At 40.3% G+C, this 23,033-nt stretch overlaps 3 protein-coding genes across 10 annotated transcripts in view; 2 read left to right on the forward strand and 1 right to left on the reverse strand.

Annotated features, from left to right (window-relative positions):
* The window catches only part of FLVCR2 (FLVCR choline and putative heme transporter 2), a 78,638-nt gene extending 70,975 nt beyond the window's left edge, over nucleotides 1-7,663 (forward strand). For 2 of the 3 annotated variants that reach the window (XR_009760733.1, XM_061611788.1), the window contains exon 11: nucleotides 1,760-7,663. Coding sequence is in view for 1 of the 3 variants with exons in the window: in XM_061611790.1 (XP_061467774.1) it covers nucleotides 1,760-1,822 (63 nt within the window). In the remaining 2 variants the exon portion in view is untranslated. The remainder of the gene's footprint in view (nucleotides 1-1,759) is intronic. The other variant, XM_061611790.1, reaches the window with a different exon arrangement.
* On the reverse strand, nucleotides 7,592-15,212 carry ERG28 (ergosterol biosynthesis 28 homolog). Of its 6 annotated transcripts, none has more exons than XM_061611794.1 (6): nucleotides 14,992-15,212; nucleotides 13,931-14,069; nucleotides 13,625-13,778; nucleotides 11,928-12,018; nucleotides 9,591-9,709; nucleotides 7,593-8,903 (listed from the first exon to the last, which is right to left on the reverse strand). In XM_061611794.1, the coding sequence occupies exons 2-6, from the start codon at nucleotides 13,958-13,960 to the stop codon at nucleotides 8,824-8,826; spliced, it is 474 nt and encodes a 157-aa protein (XP_061467778.1). In that variant the 5' UTR covers nucleotides 13,961-14,069; nucleotides 14,992-15,212; the 3' UTR covers nucleotides 7,593-8,823. The 6 variants fall into 6 exon arrangements, with proteins under 6 accessions (XP_061467781.1, XP_061467778.1, XP_061467780.1 ...); XM_061611792.1 differs by having other exon boundaries at nucleotides 7,595-8,903; nucleotides 13,625-13,781; XM_061611793.1 differs by lacking the exon at nucleotides 14,992-15,212 and adding an exon at nucleotides 14,916-14,936 and having other exon boundaries at nucleotides 7,595-8,903; nucleotides 13,625-13,781.
* Nucleotides 15,213-15,313: 101 nt separating this feature from the next.
* The window catches only part of LOC133378026 (tubulin polyglutamylase TTLL5-like), a 37,859-nt gene continuing 30,139 nt past the window's right edge, over nucleotides 15,314-23,033 (forward strand). The window contains exons 1-3 of the mRNA XM_061612811.1: nucleotides 15,314-15,491; nucleotides 17,374-17,537; nucleotides 22,247-22,353. Coding sequence (XP_061468795.1) covers nucleotides 17,461-17,537; nucleotides 22,247-22,353 — 184 coding nt within the window. The 5' untranslated portion in view covers nucleotides 15,314-15,491; nucleotides 17,374-17,460. The remainder of the gene's footprint in view (nucleotides 15,492-17,373; nucleotides 17,538-22,246; nucleotides 22,354-23,033) is intronic.

Genomic DNA, 23,033 nt, shown 5'->3' on the forward strand with positions numbered 1-23,033 from the left:
ATTTTTTATTTTTTGTGGGGGAAGGGAGGCAGCATGACAAAAGCTGAAAATGTTTGACTTGTGCACCCTTACTAGAGAGTAAGCCCCACTGAACTTCAGTAGTATTTACTTCTGAGTAAACATGCATTGGACTGTTATTGGAAATCTGCTTTTATGACTAATCTTTAATTCTCGTTTGGCGAGAACAGAGATTCAGCTTTGCATACATACATTTCTCTTTCTCTAAGGATCAGTAGCCTTCACCAAATGACTGGTCTAGTCTTTATTTATTTGCCTCTCTAGGCAACTATAAAGATTCACCTGTCCAGGAAAGAGGTAAAGACCTGTGGCATTTTGAAAGACTGCTCCATGTGGATAGGATAAAGCTGTGTCTCTGTGTTGGAGAAACTTATGTGGCATCAATTCCTGAAGATTAACAATAGAAGGGAAGGTGATCAGAGGCAGCAGCACTTTTTGCCTTTGCTCTCTGCCAAGTCCTGATTAATGATCTACCTGCAGCATTTTCTGTTCAGTGGAATTGAGGCCAACAGTGCTCTTAGATCACTACTGGTTTAATACACCTTCCATCTTCTCATCTTAAAAATTCTAGTTTTTAGTGAAGGGGGGAGGGATCTCTAACAAGGGTAGCCAATGTGGTGCCCTCAAAAATTACTTATTTATTGAAGTATTTATAACCTGCACTTTAATGAAAGAATATCAAGGCAGCATACAACATACAAAATTTTAATAAAAAGTAAAAACATCCATAAAAACATAATTCAAAACATCAATAATGGTTTTGCTTGTTGGATTCCAACTCCCATCATCCCTGACTATTGGCCATGCAACATTTGAAGTGCACCGTGTTGGCTACCCCAGATCCTCTAACACAGAATTGCTACAATTGCCAGGATTCTTTGGGTGAAGTTATGAAGATAAATGGCTACCATAAATTTGTACCCACTTTGTATGTGTACATGCCCTTTCTCTAATGAATGGATAACTTCATCAGGCACCAGCAAGCCTGTGGAGAAGTGCCAGCCCCTTTACAATGCCTGGAACTGATGAGGTACATGGTCAGGAGGTAGGAACTAAGCAAGAGTTTGTGGATCCTAATTTAACCAAATTTCCTGCACCACTTAAACTTCCTTCTCAGTAGATCCATTTTTAATACTTGTCATATTAATAAGAATGTACAGCCCCCAGCAATGTAGATCTACTACTGGCTGGATGTAGATTTGACTTGGAAGGCTATTCCTGGTACAAGTGTAGTATTGCAGCTTTCACAAATTGGATACCCTCCAGATATTCTGGACCACAACTCTCACCAGTCCTAGCTTTGAACCATCAATGTACCTGAGGATGTGCTATTTTCATGAAGGCAGTGAGCACACTTAGAAATCACATCACAAATTGTAGTGCTGAAGGGCAATTTCTGGGATTGATGCTCATCGCCTCATACATGCTCATTGGTGTTTTTCTTTTGTTTTTTTCCTATTCTCCACTTCTAGTTTGGAAACTCACTTTTCATAGCTAAGGCTGAACTCTTTCTTCCCAACTTTGGTTTTTAACCCCTTTTGAGCAGCTAGGATTAGGCACCATTGGGTAGAGAACTTTTAATGTATTTGTTCTTCCTTGGGATTTCTCCTTTCCTTTTGAGATAGTTGGATCCAAAGCAGGACCGACAGTGTTTCACAAGAGCATATGCCTTGCCAGTGAGTTATCTTTCTCTGCTGCACTTGATCCCCCTAATAGTGTTCCTTCTCTCTCTGACTTTCAGAACACATTGGGAAAAGTGCCTCACAACAGCACTGTGCCACTGTATGAGGAATCAAAATTATAAAGGTGGCAGAGTGAAGAGCTGCTGCTGCTGTTATAACCAACTTCATTCTCATCTCTGCCACCTATACCTCCCACTATACATGATGTAGCCCAGCAACCAAGGGCAATCCAGGAAGCTGCTTATGTTGCTGATGGAAAGGAATGTACAGGGCTTGAGTTGCCCTCATCTGAGCTAACTTCTTTGACTTTGTGGTGTTTGGGAGAAAAGGACTGAAGGCAGCAGTTGCTCAGTGGAAAAGAACGTGTCTTGGCAGTTGCAGCCAAATCAGTGAATCCAGTGTTGCTTCCATCGCATGGATTGAGAACTACCATCTGTTAATCATTTTATGTGCCCAGTGGATGTATCAATTGGGATATGAGATGGATCCAGAGGAAGATCCTTGCTCCTTAGGGAGAATCAGAAAGCACTTGCTCTGTGAGCAGTCCTAATTGAAGCGCAATGCTTGATTTGCAAGTGGTGAACTGATTTTACCTGGAGGCTTTCTCCACTTCAAAACTTCCTGTTATAGATTATCTGTTTCAGTGAATGCAGTTCAGAATATGTTTTTAAAGTAACGTTCAATAGTTTTGAAATGGAAATGCTCTATTTTTACCCAAATTGGGCGATACTCTAGAAATGCCACAGGGAAATATTTTTTACAGAATATTTGAAAAGCACATTGTGTCATAGGTTATTTCCACACTAGAGCCTTTTAGCACTACTGAAGCATGGCTTTTCCACATTTGGCTGGAAGCAGCAATAAAACAGAGGTTCTACATAGCACTTTGAATAGCATAATCTTATCCAGCAATGCCCTTGCTCATGGCCAAGTAAATCGCTCAGAGTTCTGTTCAAGAAAAGTCCCCTGCAAGGTTAATTAAAAGTTAACTCTTGTTGGGGGAGGAATGAAGAAATTGTATTGCTGGTTTCCTTGTGTTACGTTGTTCTTCTGCAGTGAAATAGTACTATCAAATAGAGAAAAATACAATGCAAGAAAAGCATTAATTGAACAGAAGATGACTAATCTCAGGGGAATTTATCACCAATTCCTACAGCTGTGCTGGACAAGAAGCAATTAAACTCTGAGGCAACTTAATTAAAAGTGTAGTAGCTCCCAAGAGCCTCAATAAGACTTTGTTGGTCCACATGGGACAAGCTAGCACTGCAACTGAATTTTATTGCAAGAGGAAATGATGCCACAATTTGGGTCTGAAAGAACATAGGAGACACTGGAATGCAACAATTTGGCAACAAATTGCCAGATTGTAAAAAGTAAGTGAACCATTAAGGACGGCTGTTTCAGAGAAATGGGCCACTGTGGAAGCAACCCTAGTATGCAGTGGCTAGCTTTGTGGTCTATGGAAATTATTTAAACTTCAGATAGATTTCATGGAAATTCACCCTTGATCAGGGGAGGAAAAATGCAGTTTAATTTACAGACAAAGATGAACCTTCTATATTTTGAAACGATTGTGAGTTGAACAATGCAGACATGCCCACCTCCATACCCATGATGATCTATGAGGAATTATCAAGTGCCATTTCCCAATCAGAGTAAGGAGAATTGTGCGATTTCCACTGATTTTGAAGGAGGTACACATACAAAGATCCATTGAATATCTGTGCGGCTCTCCTTAATTTTCTTGTGTTGTTCAGAGATCCTGTTGTATAGTATCTGTTATCTGCTAACTCCATTGCTAAATGAGACTTTGGGATTTGTTCATGAACTCTTGTGACTAGGATGTGTTGCACTTTCATTTGGAAATCACTGTGTAACTATAAAGACATATTTTTGTGGAAAATACATCATAGGCTACTGCCAAGCAGCATTTTCTGGTTCTAGAACAAATGTACAATATTTTTTTCTATAGCACTTTTAAATTTTACAAAGCACTTTACAGTTTTTCTCATTCACAAAAAGGCTCCCAAACTCTTTTGTAGTCACACATCTAACAAAGCCCGTGAATAGTGTGCTGGATTGAGACCACATAGTCCTAGGTTTAAATCTCTGCTTGGCAATGAAGCTCAGTTCATGACCTTGGGTGCACCATTCTGTGTCAGCCCAGTCTACCTCACAGGATTATTGTGAGGCTAAAACAGTAAAAGGTATATCATGGAGCTCTCTGGAAGAAGGGTGGCGTACAAATAAAATAAATGAGATGGAAGTGATTCTACCACTGCCTCCCTGGGATCTCAGGGATTGTCCACAATTTTGCTTTTCCTTCTCCTATTGAATGGTACTAAGCTTGCAGCTTGATAAGGGTTAAGTTGTATCTGGTAATTTCCCTTTGTCTGAGAACTAGCTAGGAAATGAATGGCCACAGGGGAAAGTTCACATCGGAGCTTCTACAGCTAGGGAATCATAGTTCCAATGCCTGAATTTGTATTATACTCCTTTTGGCTTGCCTAACTCACTCTCTTTAGATATGCTGCCTCCATTTCCTTGCCTGGCATGTCTGCCCACTGTTACTCATCTGAAAGATGGGTTTGGGGTTGGCAGTCTCTGTTACACAACAGCACTGTAATATATACAACAATTGTTGATATGGTAAAGCACTTACTTCCCCACCCCATGCAAAAAACATGCAGCCCTTATCTTTGCTGACTTATTGGTCAACAATGCTAAGCAAGAGTGACTCATATAGTTCATATACTTTATTGCTTTCCTTTTAATCTTTTTAAAGGCTTGGAAATGTAGAAAATGTTGGAAAAAATGCTGGAAAGCCATCAGTTAACTTGTTTTCAATAATCTGTGGTGCTTCAAGGCAGGAATTGGCAGATGATTTATCTGACCTATTGATAAGTTTCTTATTTGCAGTATGCTGGAAAGGATTTCCAACTTCTAATTGTTAATAGCAGCACCAAAATGAGCCCCTCCCCCATAACAATTATACTGTGGAAATGATGAAAACTTTGGGTAACCAGGAGTGGATTTTTAGCTCTGTTTAGTTCTGGAACTAAAAACAAACTGGACTCAGAATACACTTAGAATTTTCACTAGGCTCTGGCTGGTGAATCTTGGGAGTTCTAGGAAAAAGGAGATCCCACAAGTGTGAAGTCTACTTGCCCCTGTCCCAAGTTATATGAGTCTTCAGGCATACGAGTGGTTCTGAACAGTGGGTTGAGAAGCATGGCTTTTATTGCAATTAATGTTCTTTGTATTTATGTTTTCCTTAATTTTCTTTTCTTCAATGTTTTGTTACATCTATCTTGGTGTAGTTTTAAGTAATAGGTTTAACTCGCAAAAGATGGTGCAAAATTAAAACACTAAGGCTGCAATCCCAAATATATTTATTTGGGTGGAATTGCTCACCCCATGTTTATGTGCAAGTCACACTCACAAATAAGTGTGTGTTTAGGATTGCAGCCTTAGTTGCCTATAGGAGGTGAAAACATTATCACAAGCTAGTGTTACACTGGCTTTTCTGACTATATATTTATTAGTTCAGTATGTTGTCATCTTCCAGCTATATTTTTAGTATTATACCTATCTTTGCCCCAAGTCAGGCTTCCTGGAATGGATCTTTCCCAGAGTTGTGCAGCCTCAAAGGATAGCGAGGAAAATGTTCCCCTTTCTGTATTTAAATAATCCACATGTTGGTCAATTATACTAGCCTAGGGCTGGCCCAAAGTTTCCCCCCTCCCTGGAGGAACTAAAATTTTGCCCTTATTGTATTCCTATGTGCTGAACAGCTTAACAGTGGAACTTTAAATGACTAAAGAATTGATCGGCGTTATTTTCTTATTTTTATTTTCAGTTTCAGTAACTTAGCATACTTACTTGTATTGCACATTAATTCAGCTGTACTAAATACTGAGCACCATCATCAACAAGATCAGAACCCCCATTTCACCCATAAACATGCACTTTAAAAAAGTGAATAAAGTCAATACTTTAACATTCCTTCACCATCCTGACTGTGAGTAACACTTAACTTACAAAGATCCGTGGGGCACCAAAATGAAAATGGGCAGCCTGACCCTTTGATGAAATAGATTGGGATGGTGATAGACTAAGACATCTAGAATGCAGGAAATATAACTCAGCTAATGAAAGTTTAAGCTGCCTCTGTGCACCTCCTTCAAAAGTATTTCTCCAACACTTCCGGGAAGGGTGACTTCGCTTGTGCCTGCTTTTGAGACGGGCTCCCGCCTCAAAAGAAGCTTATTCAGATATAAATCAGTCAGAACATTTTTTATTTTGACTGATGAAATTTCTCCCGGGCAGGGAGAAACGTAGAGATCAACCTCAAAAGCCTGTTTTTGTTGGGAGGACTGGATTTCATTAATTTATGAGAAAAGGTCCAGCCAGCAATGCCGGACGGACTTCCAAACAAGCTCTATCTGATTAATGCGATATGTTTATCTTTTCTTCAAAGAGAAAACAGACTAACAGGCAAGCACCCTTCTTTCTATTATTTTTTTTACTTGGTTTAAATTGTTGCAGCAAAAACAGATTTGTCAAATGAATCAGCTTTAAAGAGCTTCTGGGTGAGCTATAACTCTTCTCTGTTATTCACGAAATTAACAGCTTATCTCTGTTTCTATTGCAAAAAGCTGTCCTGGAAGTGCATTCTAAAGATATAAACAGAAGAGGGATTTCTATTCCGAGGAACATTATATTGTCTGGGACTATTCTCTTTTTGTTCTATTTTATTTTGACGAATCTGCTTCTTCACGACGCCGCTAACTGTTTTGATGCTGGGAACTAAATTTGTTTTGTATTCTTGAACATAGAGAGATAAGGCAGGCTGCTCTGTTTATACTGTGATGTCATCAAGCCTGGAATATTAACCCAATTGTTGCTGAAATAAGAAGTGGTTCTTCTTTATTTTTGTTTTGTTTTGTTTTGGTGGTTTTAAAAATGGCAATAAAGGAAGTGGCTGAGAATCTGGAAGTAATTATGTTTCAGAAAATAATGGATGAGATTGAGATAATGAAACAAACCCTGCGACAGGGCAGTAAGGAGCTGAAAATTGAACTGAGCAAAATGACGCAGGAGCTTAAAGAAATAGGGGATCCTGTGAGAGAGGAGAATGAGATCAGAGATGAGAAAAGAAAAAATAAAGGGAAGATACAAGCCCTGGAGATTGGAACAAATGTGGAATTGGAAAAAGATCTGGAGTTTATGGATATTAGAAATAAAATCTACTGTTTGGAATTTAACGTTATCTCTGAAGAAATTAATGAAGATATTAGAGATAAAGTTATCAATGGCTTGGATAATCTTCTGGACTGGAATGACGTGATGGAGCTTGATATAGAGAAAATCTATGGAATTAACTGCAGCCATGTGACAATGGAAAAACTCTCAAGAGATGAGCCAGTGCATTTTGTAAAAAAGAAGAACAGAGATATGACTTTACAACAATATTTCAGCAACTTATTCAGAATTGATGGCAAGAAAATATTTGGGATAGAGAAAATTCCCATCAGACTCTTATTATATGACTATGGCTATGACAGCAAGATTATTATGGAATACTGATAATGGAAGATTGGACACTGAAATTACTGGACTTAACAGGACTATTGAAGATGGAAGATGGAATTAATAGGGATAATGGAATAATGGCTATTGAAATTATTGGACAGATTTTGATGAGATGGATTAATCAATATGTTTATTTGGACTATGGTTATGACAATAAGATTATTATTATTATTAACGAGATGGATTAATCGACATGTTTATTTGGAGAAAAATTGATAGATATATTTCTTAAAGAATTGAAACCTCTCTTTGACTTTTTGTGGAAAGAATAAAGTAATGTTTATGAGATTTGATGATTAATTAAGATAACTACTGGAGGAAAGTGATTTTATAATATAATTTAAGAGACAGGATTGTTATATATTGTAGACCTATAACTGATTTGATCTGCGACAAATGGGAAGTCAACATTTTATTTTTTTGTTTAATCATTTTTGTTTTGTTTTTTGTCTTTGAATGTTTTATTATTTTGTTTTGTATGTTTTATGAAAATTTGAATAAAAATTATTGTAAAAAAAAAACAAAAGTATTTCTCCAAGACCTTTACATAGCTGAGGCAGATGCCCCTGGAATTTTGGCACTCCAGGCTACTGCCTTGTTCACTGGACTTCGTGGGACCAGACTTGGTCTAAGGTGGCTTGCAACAATAGCGCTACCACCATACAAATATATGGTGAAAAGTTAAGAAATGGGTCCCCAAATGCGTGTTTGGATTAAAGGTAGGTCCTGGGTCTGAAAAAGCTGAAGACTACTGGCCTAGTTTATCTCTAGGTTGGTCCAGTCCTCCACTAACCTATAACAAGGGAGATCTCCACTTACAAAGGCATTACAGTGAGCAAGACAAAATTTTAGGAGGTGACCTGATGTTATCTAAAACTACAGCCTGTTTGGATATAGGAAAAGAGCACTGAAGTTGAAGTTCTGCAACCTTAAATGAAGAATTCAAAAAGTCAGTGCAGTTTGTACTAAGATCAGGAGCATGAGAGAGACAATTGGACATCTGTCCTCTGCCTACCAGATAAAAAGAAGCTGTAGTTCTGAACAATTTGCTTGTTTATTTAAAAACATTCCTATGGACAAACAGCTACTATGTGCCATGAAGAAGTTGGCCTGGCCTCCTCTTCCCACAAAAATCTTCACTGGATCTTGGGCAGTACTATGTTTCTCCTCGGCTCGATGTCCTCTGAAGGTGAGGGGGCACGATATCTTATTTTCACAACTTGTGGAGAGTTCCCCTCCCTTCCCACCACCATGATGCTTTAAGACAGTGCCCTCTGTCAGGGAAGCCCATACCCTGCTTAGAACAGCTGTTCAGGGCTCTGCTTACGACATTGGTCACAGATCAAGTATTGCCGGTTCAGATCAAAATAAATTGTAAACAAACAAACAAAAAAGATTACTGAAGTCCCAAGAACAATCTGACTGCTTGTAGGGTCCAGAATGAGGAGGAAAGGTCAAGGAGGTAATATGGTAGTAGACACTAGAAGATGGGTGGTAGGCGGATCCAACATATATGCAACCCATAACTTCAGTTCCGTTTCTTGTGCTGCGTTGTTGCTTCTACTTCTAGATACTGCAGCCCAATCAGCATACCCAGGATGGAGAAACCTGAGATAGATGGATAATGAGAGGGATGCAGAGAACATTGCTATGCCTTATATATCTCTAAGAGATGTCAGTTGCATTTGGATATGAAAACCCCAATTTCAGGTCCTTGTTCAGTTATGAAACTTATTTGTTAGCCTTGGACAAATCACTTTCATTGAGTCTGCCTAACTAATCTCACAGCAGTAGTATAGTGGCAAATTCAGAAGTGTAGGATCCCTTCATGATAGTCACAGCCACTTGCCCTGCCCCCCTTTTTTGCTGCTGGGTTGAGAATGAGATCCTTGTTAATGCCTTCTCCCACAACAACAGACATCCCTATGAGCCAATAAGCATGAAAGGGAAGAGTTAGCTACTGAGAAGAGTCTTCTCAGTGGCTGACTCACCTCTTTTCACTCTGATTGGCTCCGATTAGCATGAAAGGACAAGGAAGCATGTAGGAAAACTCTTCTCAGTAGCTAACACACTCCCCTTTCATGCTTATCGGCTTGTAGGGGTGCTGGAGACTAAGGGACCCCACTGGGACCCTGCTCCAAAAAAAGTAAAGGGTCTACGACCCCCTGAGACCCTGGACAACTACACCCGCGCTCACAGGTGAAGTTTGTGAACTCAGGGGAAGAGCAGGCTACAACTGTAACAAATGAAACACCAGGCACCAAATAATTTATAGGCAGCTTGGGCTCTACTTACTTGCCACCATTAAGGGTGCCAGGATGCCGATTGTTGGGGCTGCTGTGCTGTAAATAAACACTTCAGAGAGGAAGTGGCCCAGGGCAAGGAAGAAGGTCAAAAGTGTGATGTTATAGAGGCTGCCAGAGAGTACAGAAAAAGGGAATTACTGTGTGCCATAGAGACATCAACAAAAAAAACTGGAGTGAAGAAAATGAAAACGAGAACCAGAGAGTGTGTTCCATTTTTGCACTATGTCAGAGGTAGCCAACATGTTGTCCTCCAGATGTTGTTCAACTCCTGTCAGCTCCAGCCAGCATGGCTACTGGTCAGGGATGATGGGAGCTGGAGTCCAGCAACATATGGAGAACACCTCATTGACTACTTTGGAATAAAGCTAAATGCTAGACTGGCTTCTGTATCTCTTGGAAACTAGAGAGCCTCTTTTGGTGCCCAAAGGGCACTTCAGTTCTGCTAGATTCAGTGTATCTGCCACCCATAATCCAACACACATGGAATATTCCACTCCCCAGGCTCATCATGGATGGCACTTTGCAACACTTTGCAACTGCAAACTGTACCAATGGCATGTTTTGTATAATTTAGAATGCTTTCACAAGGACTGGGATGATGGAGGGCATGAAAATAATGGGAAGAGTAGCCTAAAACAAGATTATAGAAACAAGGAGACCTGAGAGGGATCTAAAGAGTTGTGTAGTACACCAAAGCTTTGGTTCCTAAACATTGGAACCCCTGGTTAGTATCTTAATCAGATGCTGCCACCTGTTGCTTACATGCACACACTGCAAAGAAATTCTACCCCAGAGCCCAGAATCCCATTTTGTACAGTGCACAGACCCTAAAAAAACTTGAGGAAGGTGGCCAAGGAAGATATAAAAGCCTTAACTGTGCAAATGAACATTGGCAAAAGAAGTCAGAGGGGAGCATGAGGAATCTCAACAATTTCCTGCCACATGTTTGAGTACTCAGAGAAGTTTCACCAAAAATTATTTCCAAGAGAAGAAAAGCCAGCCTTCATCCTCATGCTAGTAATAACAAACTCTTACTGACCTCAGTACAACTGAATATTCTGTTAAGTGTGCTTCAGTGTCACTCTTGGACACACCTTGCTTTACCTACTAGCAGAAGAGGATGGCAAAGTAGCTAGGGAAGGGAACCCTGCCAATTAATACATGCACATGGAAGAGTGATGAGGACGCAAGCAAGAAGGTGAAGTACTTTGTTTTTTTGGCAGGGGTGAGGGGAGAAGTATAGTAAATAATATAAAAAACAGGAGCAGGCAGTCTACCAAACGTATTGCGGAGGAATGAAAGCTTTGGTGGGTGAACTCAGAGCTGTGCTTCCTTATAAAGTCCCCAAATTGCTATTTTTTATACAATTCTCCAAGCAACTATCCGACTGGATATTAAATGCTCCTATTTCCTTTAAGAGAGCCAGTGTGGTGTAGTGGTTAAGGTGTTGGACTACGACCTGGGAGACCAGGGTTCGAATCCCCACACAGCCATGAAGCTCACTGGGTGACCTTAGGCCAGTCACTGCCTCTCAGCCTCAAAGGGCGGCAATGGTAAACCCCCTCTGAATACTGCTTACCATGAAAACCCTATTCATAGGGTCGCCATAAGTCGGAATTGACTTGAAGGCAGTCCATTTCATTTCCTTTTTTAAGAAGAAGCTATCAACTTTGAAAGCTCCCCATATTTATCAATAAACTGCTACCCTACACTTTGTTATCACAGGGAAAATTCCATTCACAGTTCAGTACCAAGACAATATTGTCCCATCTTCAGCCTTCTGCAGAAGCTCTCCTGGTCTCTTCTCAGACAACCAAACGATGTGTAGTTTGCATACACAATGTCAAGCCTATACTTCCTTCCTGATGGAGCCAAGCCATATAGGTACATAAGCTCAGCCCATTAATGTGAAAGTTTTCTTGGAAATCAACACCACTTGACACAAAACATGAATGGAATGAAAGTGCCACAAACAACTTCCAAAAGAAAATGATTGGTACCAGACTATCCAAATATCCCCAAAAGATAGCGGTGAATGCCTAATAAGAGTACCTCCAGTTTTGATTCCAGAGCTCTGATCAAACATATACTCTGATGTAAAATGACTACCTACATTTTGATCTTACATCAGTATTCTGGTAAACATGCCTACTCTCATGCCTGTTTCTCATGCTGGTGAGGGTTGATGGGTACTGGAGTCCAACAACATCTGGAAGGCCACTGGTTAGCCACCCATGCTATACAGGATTTATTGTGGCAGATAAAGACTGCATGTTATTGGGGGGTGGGTAAGGTACTGTCGGCTTTTAACATTTATTCTACATACGTCTTGTTGCGAATATCAATGGCACAGTAGCAACGAATCACAGATGAGAGGAAGGTCCAGATGCCAAAGGTCCGAGCTTGGAGGCCATTTACTGTGCAGAGAAAACAAATGTAGAATTAAAGTGCCATCTTTTCCGATATCCTCCCACTCCAGGCAGAGCTAAGCAGTAGGTATGGATAGGACATGAGGCCTGCAAGACTAATCAAATTGGAAAATATCTTAGGGTCAAGGCCTTTCCAAATGAAGTGGTAATACTAATGTCAATATTCTGGGGTGGGGGGGAGAAGAAATGCTACTGGCAGCTAATTAGAACTACTGGTTTACTGGAAGTTTAGTTTACTACTACTAAGCTAAAGCCAGCAGATCCCTGTCTCTACAGAAAGGGGTGCATGTGTGTGTTTGAGATGGAAGAAATAACCTTTAAAAATGTAGGAGACAAGTGCTTCAGCTTTGGACAGGGATGAATGTATAGCTCTGAAGGGGACAAAATCACGAAAAGCTAGAGGGAAATGGGAGTGAATTCAAAATGGTGGGGAAGTGATTTGCAATGTGCCTGGCACATAACAGACATTTTTCAATAACTGCCTATGCCTCTATCACAAGGTCCATCCTCATAAAAAAACCCCTACAATATCTGCACTTGCTGGGGCAAGAATTACATTTTATCAATAATTCTGGTTAGTGGCTTGAATGCAGGTAAACAATGATTCCCTGTAGTGGGAACTCTTGCTGGGATGATGTCATCTAGGTGGTTGAGTGCCAGCTGCACAGTCTCTTCAAATAAACCATAGTGTCTGGAAATGATGCCCAACGCTCATATGTGGCTGGATTTGTTAGACTCTTCTTACTTTAACACAATAATACTCACAGTATACGTGAGTGACATTAGATTTTTTAGATGGCGAAATATAGCTGATTGTAGAACATATGGAATCGTGCATTCAGTTTGAACAATAAACACCATAAAGACTCATTAAAAGTGTTCGCTTTAGTACTTCAGAAAATGCTCAGAGATATTGAACTGCACTATCTTCAGTGTCACTACAAATCTGCAATGCGAAGATCTGTTGTACCTTTCCAGGAAAAAAAGGGCACAACCTGGCTAATGCATTTTCTGAGGCTACAGAAAAATACTACTGGGTAAAGGGAGAATAAGGGTTGGATCTCAACAGTGAGCACATGCTTTTGCAAAAGGTTGCAGGTTCAATACCTGACATCTTGTTATGGCTGGAAAATTCCATATTCTGAAATCCAGGAGAACCAATGCCAGTCAGGGTAGGACCAATGATCTGACTTGGCATAAAACTGCTTCCTAAGGGCTGCTTGAAACATTTACATATATGAGGTCTTATATTTATTTCACTACGTACACATGTTCCAGATAGCTATAATCTCACCTGGTCTCTCCATTTCATGTACAAACACTGAAACAAACATGATCCTCTGCCTTACACATTGGTAACAGTATGGTATGTCATAGGTATATAAGGTGCAACAGCTAAATCTGTAACACGTTTAGTGGCCTTCAAGCTGTTACTGTTTAAGGAAGAATAGTGCTGGCTACCACTGGATGTTTCAGTTAGCAAAAGGCTGTTTTTTTTTTAAAACAAACATTGCAGAACTCAGGCAAGATACAGAACCCAGGATGAAGTTTCCAGTGTTTCTTGAGTGCAAAAATGACAATCTGTGCATCTTACCGAGGCTTGGTTTGCCTGTGTATAGTTTCTCAGAGAGGAAACTGTGATCTCTGAAGCTTTGCACTGTGTTCCCCATGGCAATGATAGACACCATAACTAGCCAACTACGGAGTACATTCAGAAAACGACTCATCTTGAAGTGGCACCACACAATCTGCTAATGGGAACAAAGAAAGAATCTAGAATTCATGATATTTCCATGCATTATAATTCAGAGTCATCCTCCTTTAACTATGCTTTGCAACCTTTCCTCCTAAATCATTGCATAGGGCTTCACAAGAATCACAGCTCGGGCCACAAACTTACTTTATCATTCACCTTTGTCCAACTTGTCATACACTATAGCAGTGCTTCCCAAACTTTTTTCCTCATGGACCACTAGAAAACTGCTGATGATCTTGGTGGACCAATTAATGATTCTGTCCATTGTAACAATTGTGATGTGCTGTGATAGATAATGTATGATTGTTAGTTTTATTTTTATTGTTTCTTTCCTTTCGTATACAATATGTTATTGTATTATGATTTGCATTCCACAGAATTCAAACTGAACTACAATAAAATACAGTATAAGAAATAAAAGAAACAATACAAATACAATTAAAAATCAGTCTGAATATTTAATGCTGACATGCCATGGACCACCTGAATGAAGCTTATGAACTATTGGTGGTCCATAGACCACAGTTTGGGAACCATTACATAAAGCATTCCATAAAAAAAGGCAAGGATAGAACACACATCATCCACAAAGAACGATTCTTTTGGAATCATAGTTGGTAGTTAACTGTCTTTGGTTTGATCCTCTACAATCATGCTTACTTGGGAGTATGACTCAATAGACTCTGTGGGGCTTACTTCAGAGAAAATACATTTAGGATTGACTATTGGATACATGATCAACCTTGCCTGATCATTTTATGTTCAAAGCCCTCATTTAATCCATAGCGCAGATAGCCAGTAATCCTCCAAAAAGGGCAACATTAGGCAAACAGTAGGTTTTCCTGTTGGTGACTGCAACAACCACACTCCTATTAAGGTGCCAGTCAATATAACTATATCCGATTAGGTAACTGCATTTAGAAATAATTATTTTGAATGCTAATTCACTTCTTCATAGCCTTGTAGTTGACCCCAGTAAGGGTATTAGCCTTTTTGGATCCCCCACCCACCGAATGGACCAACACGCTACGTGCAACGTTTGCCATATTTAGGAACAGTCTCCAAATATCATCTCCCTCTATTCAGCTGCCACACTGCCAACCGCCTGCTCTCTTGCCTCCAATGATACCTAGCCCATTCACATCGCGCCTCTTCTTCATCCCCTTCATATGCAACCCCACCCATCAATGGATACACTACCTTACCTGGTCCTTAGCCGCAGCAGTTTTCCACTCTACCTTCAGTCCAAGTAGCAGCGAACAGTAGCCCCGCCTCCTTGCATTCAACGTAACGATTGGTTCCCTGTCAGGGTTTGTCTTTTCCTGGTTGGTAGCTATATCAATATCTAGACCACTCCTCCGCGCCACATGGATGGGTAAACAGCTGTGCCAATCAATGCATCGAATCCTTCTGAGGCGCTGTGACGTATGCTTCGAAGGGGCGGTTAGAAGAACTTCCGGCGACACCGCCTCCTTTTAAAATATAAAATAGAGTAATGGGTGACGCTATATTAGAAGAGGCATAAGCAGGCGAACGGGGAATGTGCACGCGAGGGGGGAGGGACCTGGGTGGGGGCCTAGAGCCGGCGCTTGCGCAGATGTGTCTTCGGTGAGGGAGGGAACGGTTGCCTGTTGGTTGTTGTAGTAACAGGAGAAGCGCCGGCAGGCGCCGCGCGTACCGGGCCCCAAGGGAAATGTAGCAGCAGGTATGGCGCTGGGGGAGCTTAGGAGCGGCGGCGCTGGCTGTATAGAACCTGCTTAGGTAGACGGGCTTGTACACACAGGAGGTGTCCGGGTGGAGAGCACCATCTCCCCGGCAGGAATTACCAAATGTCCGGGGTCCTGCCTTGAAACCTAGGGCGGGGGGCTGCTTCGGCCTTGTGCTTAAATAAATATTTATTAAATTTATGTCCCGCCCTTTCTCCCAAAAGGAGCCCAGAGAGTCAGGCCAGGACGAACCGACTGGCTGAGCAGCAAAGTCCGCGGAGTTCAAATGTTACTTTCTGAGCGCCACGTGCAGAGAGGAGACCTAATTTTCTGCAGACTTTAACTCCCTAGCCTCCAATAGACTTGGAGTTGGGTTCCCATTTATGGGGAAAATGGGTCGTGTGGGAACGATGTGCGTCTCTTGGGGCTGAGAGACGTTGTTATCCACTATTATACTCGCCCCCCCCCTTCCTAGCACCTCAGTGACTCTAGCCTAAGTTTGTCTGATTAAAATAAAAAAAAATCATCGCACGAACTTGACAGTAAAGAGTATTAATTGTAGTCTCACTTTATCACACTGTGGTGTTTGAGGAGGAAAAGGGATTTGAGTTCCTTTAAAGTTTCATTGTGAGGAAGGAAGCCCAGGAAACTGACTTGGGCTAATGGAAAACGATAACATAAGGTAACACTTGTTAGAACCAACTAGAAAGTTGATAAAAATAAGAAACGGTGGTGAACTGAATCTGAGTTGAACTTCTGACATCTGGCAGGTTTTAGGTACAGGGACTGACCGAGATGACCATTATTGCTGTCGGCTCTCCTGTTAAGATGTATATTATATTTAATATAATCTTTCATGTAGTGGATTGGAGCTGGTGAATTAGTGGAAGATACATGTCAACGTGTATGGATGGGATAAGGATATTTGTGGCAGCATTGTTGTGGCTTGATTGTACAGTCTAACTAGATGTAATGTTGGAAGACCTGTGTTTTAGAATACAGATTGTTGCCACACATATACAGAGTAGGAGATTGCTGGGCAGGAAGAATGCTGAACATTTTCTCCACTCATTCCTCTTTAGCTTCTTTTCTTCCAGCTAGGCTCTGAGACTCAGCCCCATCAGGAGAAAAATCACTGGGGGAAAGTGGTTGGGAGATAAGAAGGCTCAGTACTTACCATCAACTGCTTCTCTGTACTACTTCTTTATACTGTTTGGCATGACCCATGTTTTATTGTTAAGGTTGTGTTATCTTCCTGTCTGAGGTGTAATTTCTTTATATTGTACAGAATAGTGTATACTGTAAAATAAGCTGTGGCTGTACATAGCCTGTGTTGATTCCTATAATAGTCTGCATGGAGGGCTGAGAGATTGCCGTGCTAGTATAAGTAATGAAACTGTGTCCTGGAGGAGGGAGGTTGCTATTGTACATCTTTCTGCCAATTATTTATTTAATTTTATTAGGAATATTTGTAAATCTCTAAACATCACTATAATACCATAGTAGTATACAACAATAAAATAAGGAAAATAGATAATACAGTTCTCAAAATGTGTGAGGGTACTGCTTTTGTTTCTGCATGATGTTAAGGGAAAATATGGCTTAGACCAGTATTAAAGGTGGTTTGTTAGAGATTAATTATTCCTCTCCTTTCTCTGATAAACTCAAGGTGGTGTATCACGTTGTATCCGCTTAGCATTCTTGTGAAATACTAACTTGAACCATAAGCATTATGGTTGAGGAAATTTTTACCTGAGTTTTCTATACTTAAATTCAGCACTCTTGTCAAAACATCATTCTTGACTTTCTTTATAAGGGAAGAACTGCTGCTAGGTTAACCCATATATTCAGTTTACTTAGAGTATTTTTTTTTCATTTTAGAAAACAGCATTGTTTAGGTTTACTGATGCTACAGGGAAGAGTTTGAAAGGACACTGTTTCTGGGCTGTATGAAAACGCCCACAGGAAATGCCAGTTGGAATGGCTCGGGATTTGGAAGAAACGGATTCATCGTCAGAGGAAGAGGAAGCAGTAGAAGGACCACAGTGAGTTAACATGGTACCTGTACATGACACTGACACTGTACATCCTACATCTCACCATCCAAGCTTGGAACATTTGTTATAGTTGTTAAAAAAAAAAAGAAGAGGGTTGCTTTTTAATGTGTGAAAGATTAGCATGCAGCCTCACATCTTAGTATTTTTGTGGCGCCTGAAAAGTTGTTTTTTCCTTTCTCCTGTAATTCTGGAGGCAGGAAAATGGGATGCAGAGAAACATAATGATCTTACATGAACATATGAAGCTCCCTTATATCAGGTCAGTCAGTTTGTCTGTCTAGCTCAGTGTTCTCTACTGACTGGTTGTGGCTCTTCAAGGTTTTTTCATCACCTGCTATCTGATCCTGTAAGCGTAGATGCTGGGGATTGAACCTAGGATCTTCTGCAAGCAAAGCATGTGTTCTGTCACCAAGCTGTGGTGCCTCCCTAAATGGTTGTCTTTTATTATTTTTCCCCCTGATCTTTTCTTGTTATTGATCTTTCATGTGCAGTGGATCATCTTCTTGTAAGTAAGAGTCAAGAAATTCTGGCTTAGCTTACTAGCTGGCTTCTCTTGCCACTAACCCCCTTTCCTTCCCCAAATCTTTTGGAATACGTAGACAACTCCAGAGGAGGTAGGTTCTTCTCTCACGAGTGCTGTGATTTGGAAAAACATTTGTTGTTTCTTACCAAACTGAAGGGCTAGTGCAATAAATCTCTGGTTGCCAGAGAGCCTGGCAAGGATGTGTGTGCCATGTTTAGAGAACATGCAAAACAACAGGTGATTTCTTAAGTTCTCCAAATTGCAATGCAAGTAGAAGTTAAGGGAAGGGGATGTTTGTTTCTGAACATCCAAATAAACTGAGAGCCTGGGTGGCTCTGGATCTGTGAATGCTTGCAGGTAAACAGAAGTTGGTACTGAAAGATACGGGGTTTTAGCTAATATTGAGACCTTATCCTGTGTCATGTTCTGTATTTGTATAGTTCTGGGTCTTTTAAAAATATTGTTAGCCCTGAGCCACAGAGAAAGGTGTAATAAAGAAAAACATATTGCTAACCAATCATGTTAGCCTGTGGCAGTGATATCTATTCCTGGGTAATCTGTGTGGAACTTCTATTCCAGTTTATCGCTATAAGATCATTTATATAAGAATTGAAAACTGCTTGCTTTTCTCTTCCCTCTTTGTTCCTTTTTTATTGGATTGAAAGCCAATAGGCAGGAATTCTTCATTTTAAATATCTGTATAGTGCATAGTAAACTATTAAGTGTTCTACAGGTTATAATAGTTGATCACGTGAACAGTCTTGCCCCCTCAGCTGTCTTTTATTTGACTACTGACATTCACTGTGAACCCTATATTTGTTACCAAGGTTGCTGTTCTAATTTATTCAAATAATTTCATTTTGCTCTTTGACTTAAGGAATGTGGACTGTGGCTCAGATCTGGATGGCTTGCATCTAACACTTTTCCGGTATCTTGCCTGTCTCAAGTGGGGTGAAACAGACAAAGGCTCTGCATTATTCTTATTGAGGGCAAAATCTTCCTTCAGTATTGCAATCAAATCTGTTTTGGCAGATTGCTTTTTTATGAAATGCCACTCTGTTGACAGTTTAACATGGGATCAGAACCACAGTATTATACTTCAAGCCATACTGAGATAGTTGCAGTGCAGAGATGGCTGGAATGTTCTCTAGGCACTGTCTGCTATCCTCCAACATGTCTGTTATTCCAGGTAACTGAGGATCAAGAAGAGAATGAGTGTTGCAGTCTCTTGGAAAGATGTCTGAGCCCTGGTATCCTTACTGTAAATCCTCAGGAAAGGACTTAGCCTAAAGCACCTTCCTTCAGCCTCGGCTCTGTTCCCACTTACATAAGTGTTAGGGCAGACACTAAAATCTTCTTTGACTTAAAACTGTTGCCCCAGCTTGGTGTTCAGAGTGAACAATCTGTGGAATCAAATAGGATGTGGTGATGAGGGATTTAAGAATTGATGCAATCTTGTACAAAGGAATTTAAGAGAAGAAATATTTTATTGTGGTATCATCTATCGTGATTCTGTGCAGACAGAATTCTTCTAGACTTGGGTGTGTGTTCACACAAAGGCAAATACTGTTATTCCTGTGAAGGGCATGTGATAGCTTACTCACAATATTGACAATTTAAGCTTAAACTCTAGCTAATTAGCATGCTGCATGTAATAGTTGCATATTCCATTTATAGGTGGCAGATGTTTATTATTGGTGGATGTATTGTATATGCTATGCATTATTTTATTCTGAAATAATTAAATGTGGGAAGAGTTCTTAAATTTGGATGTATTGACAGAACTATAGAGACTGACAAGCTTTCTAGCTTACTTCCTTTTTCACATATGCTTGAATTGCCTGCTGTCATGTCTTCTAGTTTACCGTGCTGCTATGAGAACTAGAATTCTCTTAAAAACAATAAACTTAAGCTGTTGTTTTAAGGAATAATACTTTGCAAGCTGCTGAAAAGTACAATCGCCTCTTGTTGAAACTTTTATTGTCTTAAATTTATTGCAACACATACTTTTATTCTTGGTCCACCTGTCTGTTTAGGTACCTGTATACTCTTAAATACTTGTTTGTCTTGATAATAATGTACTTTCACTTGAAAAGTTGGTCACTCTGGTGTGTAGCTGTTGTGAATCTAGGCAGTGTCCTATATGGGTTTTTTTAGTGCTGTCCTGTCTTGTAGTACACCTACGCACTTTGACTTAGGATGAAGGTGAGAATGTAATGTTAGGGAGTTTCTGGTTAAAATGTTGCTATGGCATCTCTTCAACTGTCTGTTTTCACCTCCTGTCATTCCCTTGTCCTAAACCTCTATTAGATCTTTCTCTTACTTGAGAAAATTGGGAATTGCTTCCTCCTGATGTAGTCATGTTAACTCTCTTGTGAGTTTTAGCATTGTTGCTTTTATTTATTTATTGTGAATCTGACTGAACAGAGGTGAGAGCACATAGCCGCACCTATCACGTGGTGGTGGTAGCAAAAGAGAATATTTCTCTGCTTCTATTGCATCCTCAGTGAATCGCCCAGCAGAGCTGTTTAGAATGGTAAATTGGCTGGTGCACGCCAGTGCCCCATAATTAACAATGGACCATTCAATCGTTGCTGTGTAAGATTTGCTAAACATTTTGAGGGCAAAATTGCTTGGATTTGTGCTGAACTTGATGCCACAGTTAGTAGGGCATCCACCTGCTGGAGGTACTGGGAGCATTGTCGAGTGTCAGTCTGTGGAATCAATTCCAGTTGTTGCAGCCTGATGATGTGGACAGGACACTCATGATGGTGAGGCCAGCTTCATGCCCTCTCAACCCCTGCCCATCATAGCTGATAAAATCTAGTAGGAGAAGATTGAGTGGGTGGGTCCAGGGAGTGGTTCATCCATCTTTATGGGATGGAATTATACCTACTGCCTGGAGAAAGATGGTAGTAAGGCCTCTTTGAAGAGGCCATCTCTAGATTCAGAGGTTTCAGAAAACTACCATCAAGTCTGTAACTGTTGTTGGGCAAGGTGACTGGGAGGGTGGTGACCAACCAGCTGCAGGTATGCCTGGAGAAAGCAGGTTATAGAGCCATTTCAATCTGGCTTCAGGCCTGATTTTGGCCTTGAAAGAGCTATGGCTGTCCTGATCGATGATCTCTATCGGGTGAGAGATAGGGGAGAGCAAGTTGGAGATCACTTGCTACTTTTACTCTTTCAACCCAGTTTAGATAGTGGGTTCTTTGTTGCATACAAACACTGAGATGTTTCTTTCTGCTTGGAGAAGAGAGGGGTGAAAGTGGAGTGAGGGGAACTTCTAAGGTTTGGTCTTTTCTCTTATAAGAACCTATAAGGTGTCTCTGAGGTAAGAATGGAAGATGGGTATATAAAGAGCCCTGTCTAATGCAAATTTTGTTTGGTTGTAAGCACATGCTGTACCGTTATTAGTCCACCAACATATCTTAATTTCACCTAATAGAAATGTTGGTCATGTACAAACATTCCTGTATATGAGGACTTGCTGAATGTGTATGTAAGAATTTCCATGTATGTTGCCCCATACCGTGTCTTGGATTTTCTTGTTCTAACTCTGTTTTTTATTTTTCTGTTTTGTTACCCATCATTCTAGACTGAATTAAAATGTCTTGCTCTGTGGCAACCATGCAAATGTCAATATTGCTGCACTTCAGATGAAACTAAGCAGTAGTATAGCAACGTGTTGTCATTTAGTTTGCTGAGGTGTTGCCTTAGCATGGGTTGCCACAATACATGGCCAATTTATAAAGAACTATTCTCGGAAAATGTAAGTGTTTGTCTTGGAAGACTCTGAATGTTGTAGGCTTAATCTAACACTACCTACAATATCAAAACCAACTCTCTTTTGCTCATAAGAAGTTTAATGCTCTAGATATTGGATCAGGAAAAAGTAAAACTTGTGTTCACCTAATAAATCAAAAGAAGTGTATGTATGTATATATTGAAGATTAGGAGATAACAGGATTGTTTTAAGCGGTTGTGTTTGTATATTTTAGCTATTCTCTTAAGCTATTCATTTTTGTCATGCATTGTTAACTGTATTTTGTGTTTCTGAATCTTGAGGCGTATTTACTTTTAAGTAGTTTCAATCTACATAGGGGTTGCTGTATCCTAGTTCTCTTAATAATTAGCAGTTTTCTGTATATGTTCATAACTGTGTTTTGCATTTTAGGGAACACCCATGCATCATGTGGACAGGTGGATTCAGAAGGATTCCAATCCTGGTATTTCATGCAGAAGCTATTCTAACCAAGGACAGCTACATCCGCTTGATTGGAGGTAAATGCAGATTTAGAGTGTCTGTATACTATAGTCAGCATGGATTTTTCGCATTCCACAATGTTAAATTGAAAATACCCCCATGCTATTCTGATGCTTCCTGTAAGATCATTTCAAAACAAAACCTTACAAAACTTATTGTCCTGAACTCAGAAACGCTTGTTTAACAACTCTCTAAATTTTCATGGTGATACACAAAATGGTCAGAGAAAATAGAGACTTTTTCTGTCAGTTCTCATAATTCGTGGAAATTAATTAAAAATCAGCCATGTTCACAGAGTGCTGTAATCCTATTACTGACCTTGCCACATTATCTGACCTTCATCTTCTGCATTTTAAAAGTTAAAAAAAAGCCTGGCTGATTTTTAATTAATTTAAGAAATTTAGCATTGAACTCAACAATAAGGCCGGACATGCTCAGTAAGAACCAACTGTCAAGTGTTCTAAAAGCCAGACTCACTGCTGTTTGGCTTGCCTAATCAGGTGGCCACACTCACACCAGACCTTTATTTCACTTGAAACAGTCATGGCTTCTCCCAAAGAATCCTGGGAAGTGTAGTTTGTGAAGGGTGCTAAGAGGAGACTCCTATGCCTTTGACAGAGCTCCAATGGCCAGAGTGGTTTTAAAGTCGGCCATTCTGATTGAAGCTCTGTGAGGGGAACTGGGCATCTCCTAGCAC

Source organism: Rhineura floridana, chromosome 2 (assembly GCF_030035675.1).
Source record: "Rhineura floridana isolate rRhiFlo1 chromosome 2, rRhiFlo1.hap2, whole genome shotgun sequence".
Taxonomy (NCBI): domain Eukaryota; kingdom Metazoa; phylum Chordata; class Lepidosauria; order Squamata; family Rhineuridae; genus Rhineura; species Rhineura floridana.

Excerpts from the sequence above, each read along its gene's own strand:
- ERG28 (XM_061611792.1), bottom strand. The coding sequence starts at position 13,960 with ATGACAAGTTGGACAAAGGTGAATGATAAA. Across the intron at positions 9,710-11,927 it reads ATTGATATTCGCAACAAGAC|CCTCTATAACATCACACTTT; the intron begins GTATGTAGAATA and ends ACTCTCTGGCAG. Across the intron at positions 8,904-9,590 it reads GGCACCCTTAATGGTGGCAA|GTTTCTCCATCCTGGGTATG; the intron begins GTAAGTAGAGCC and ends CATCTATCTCAG.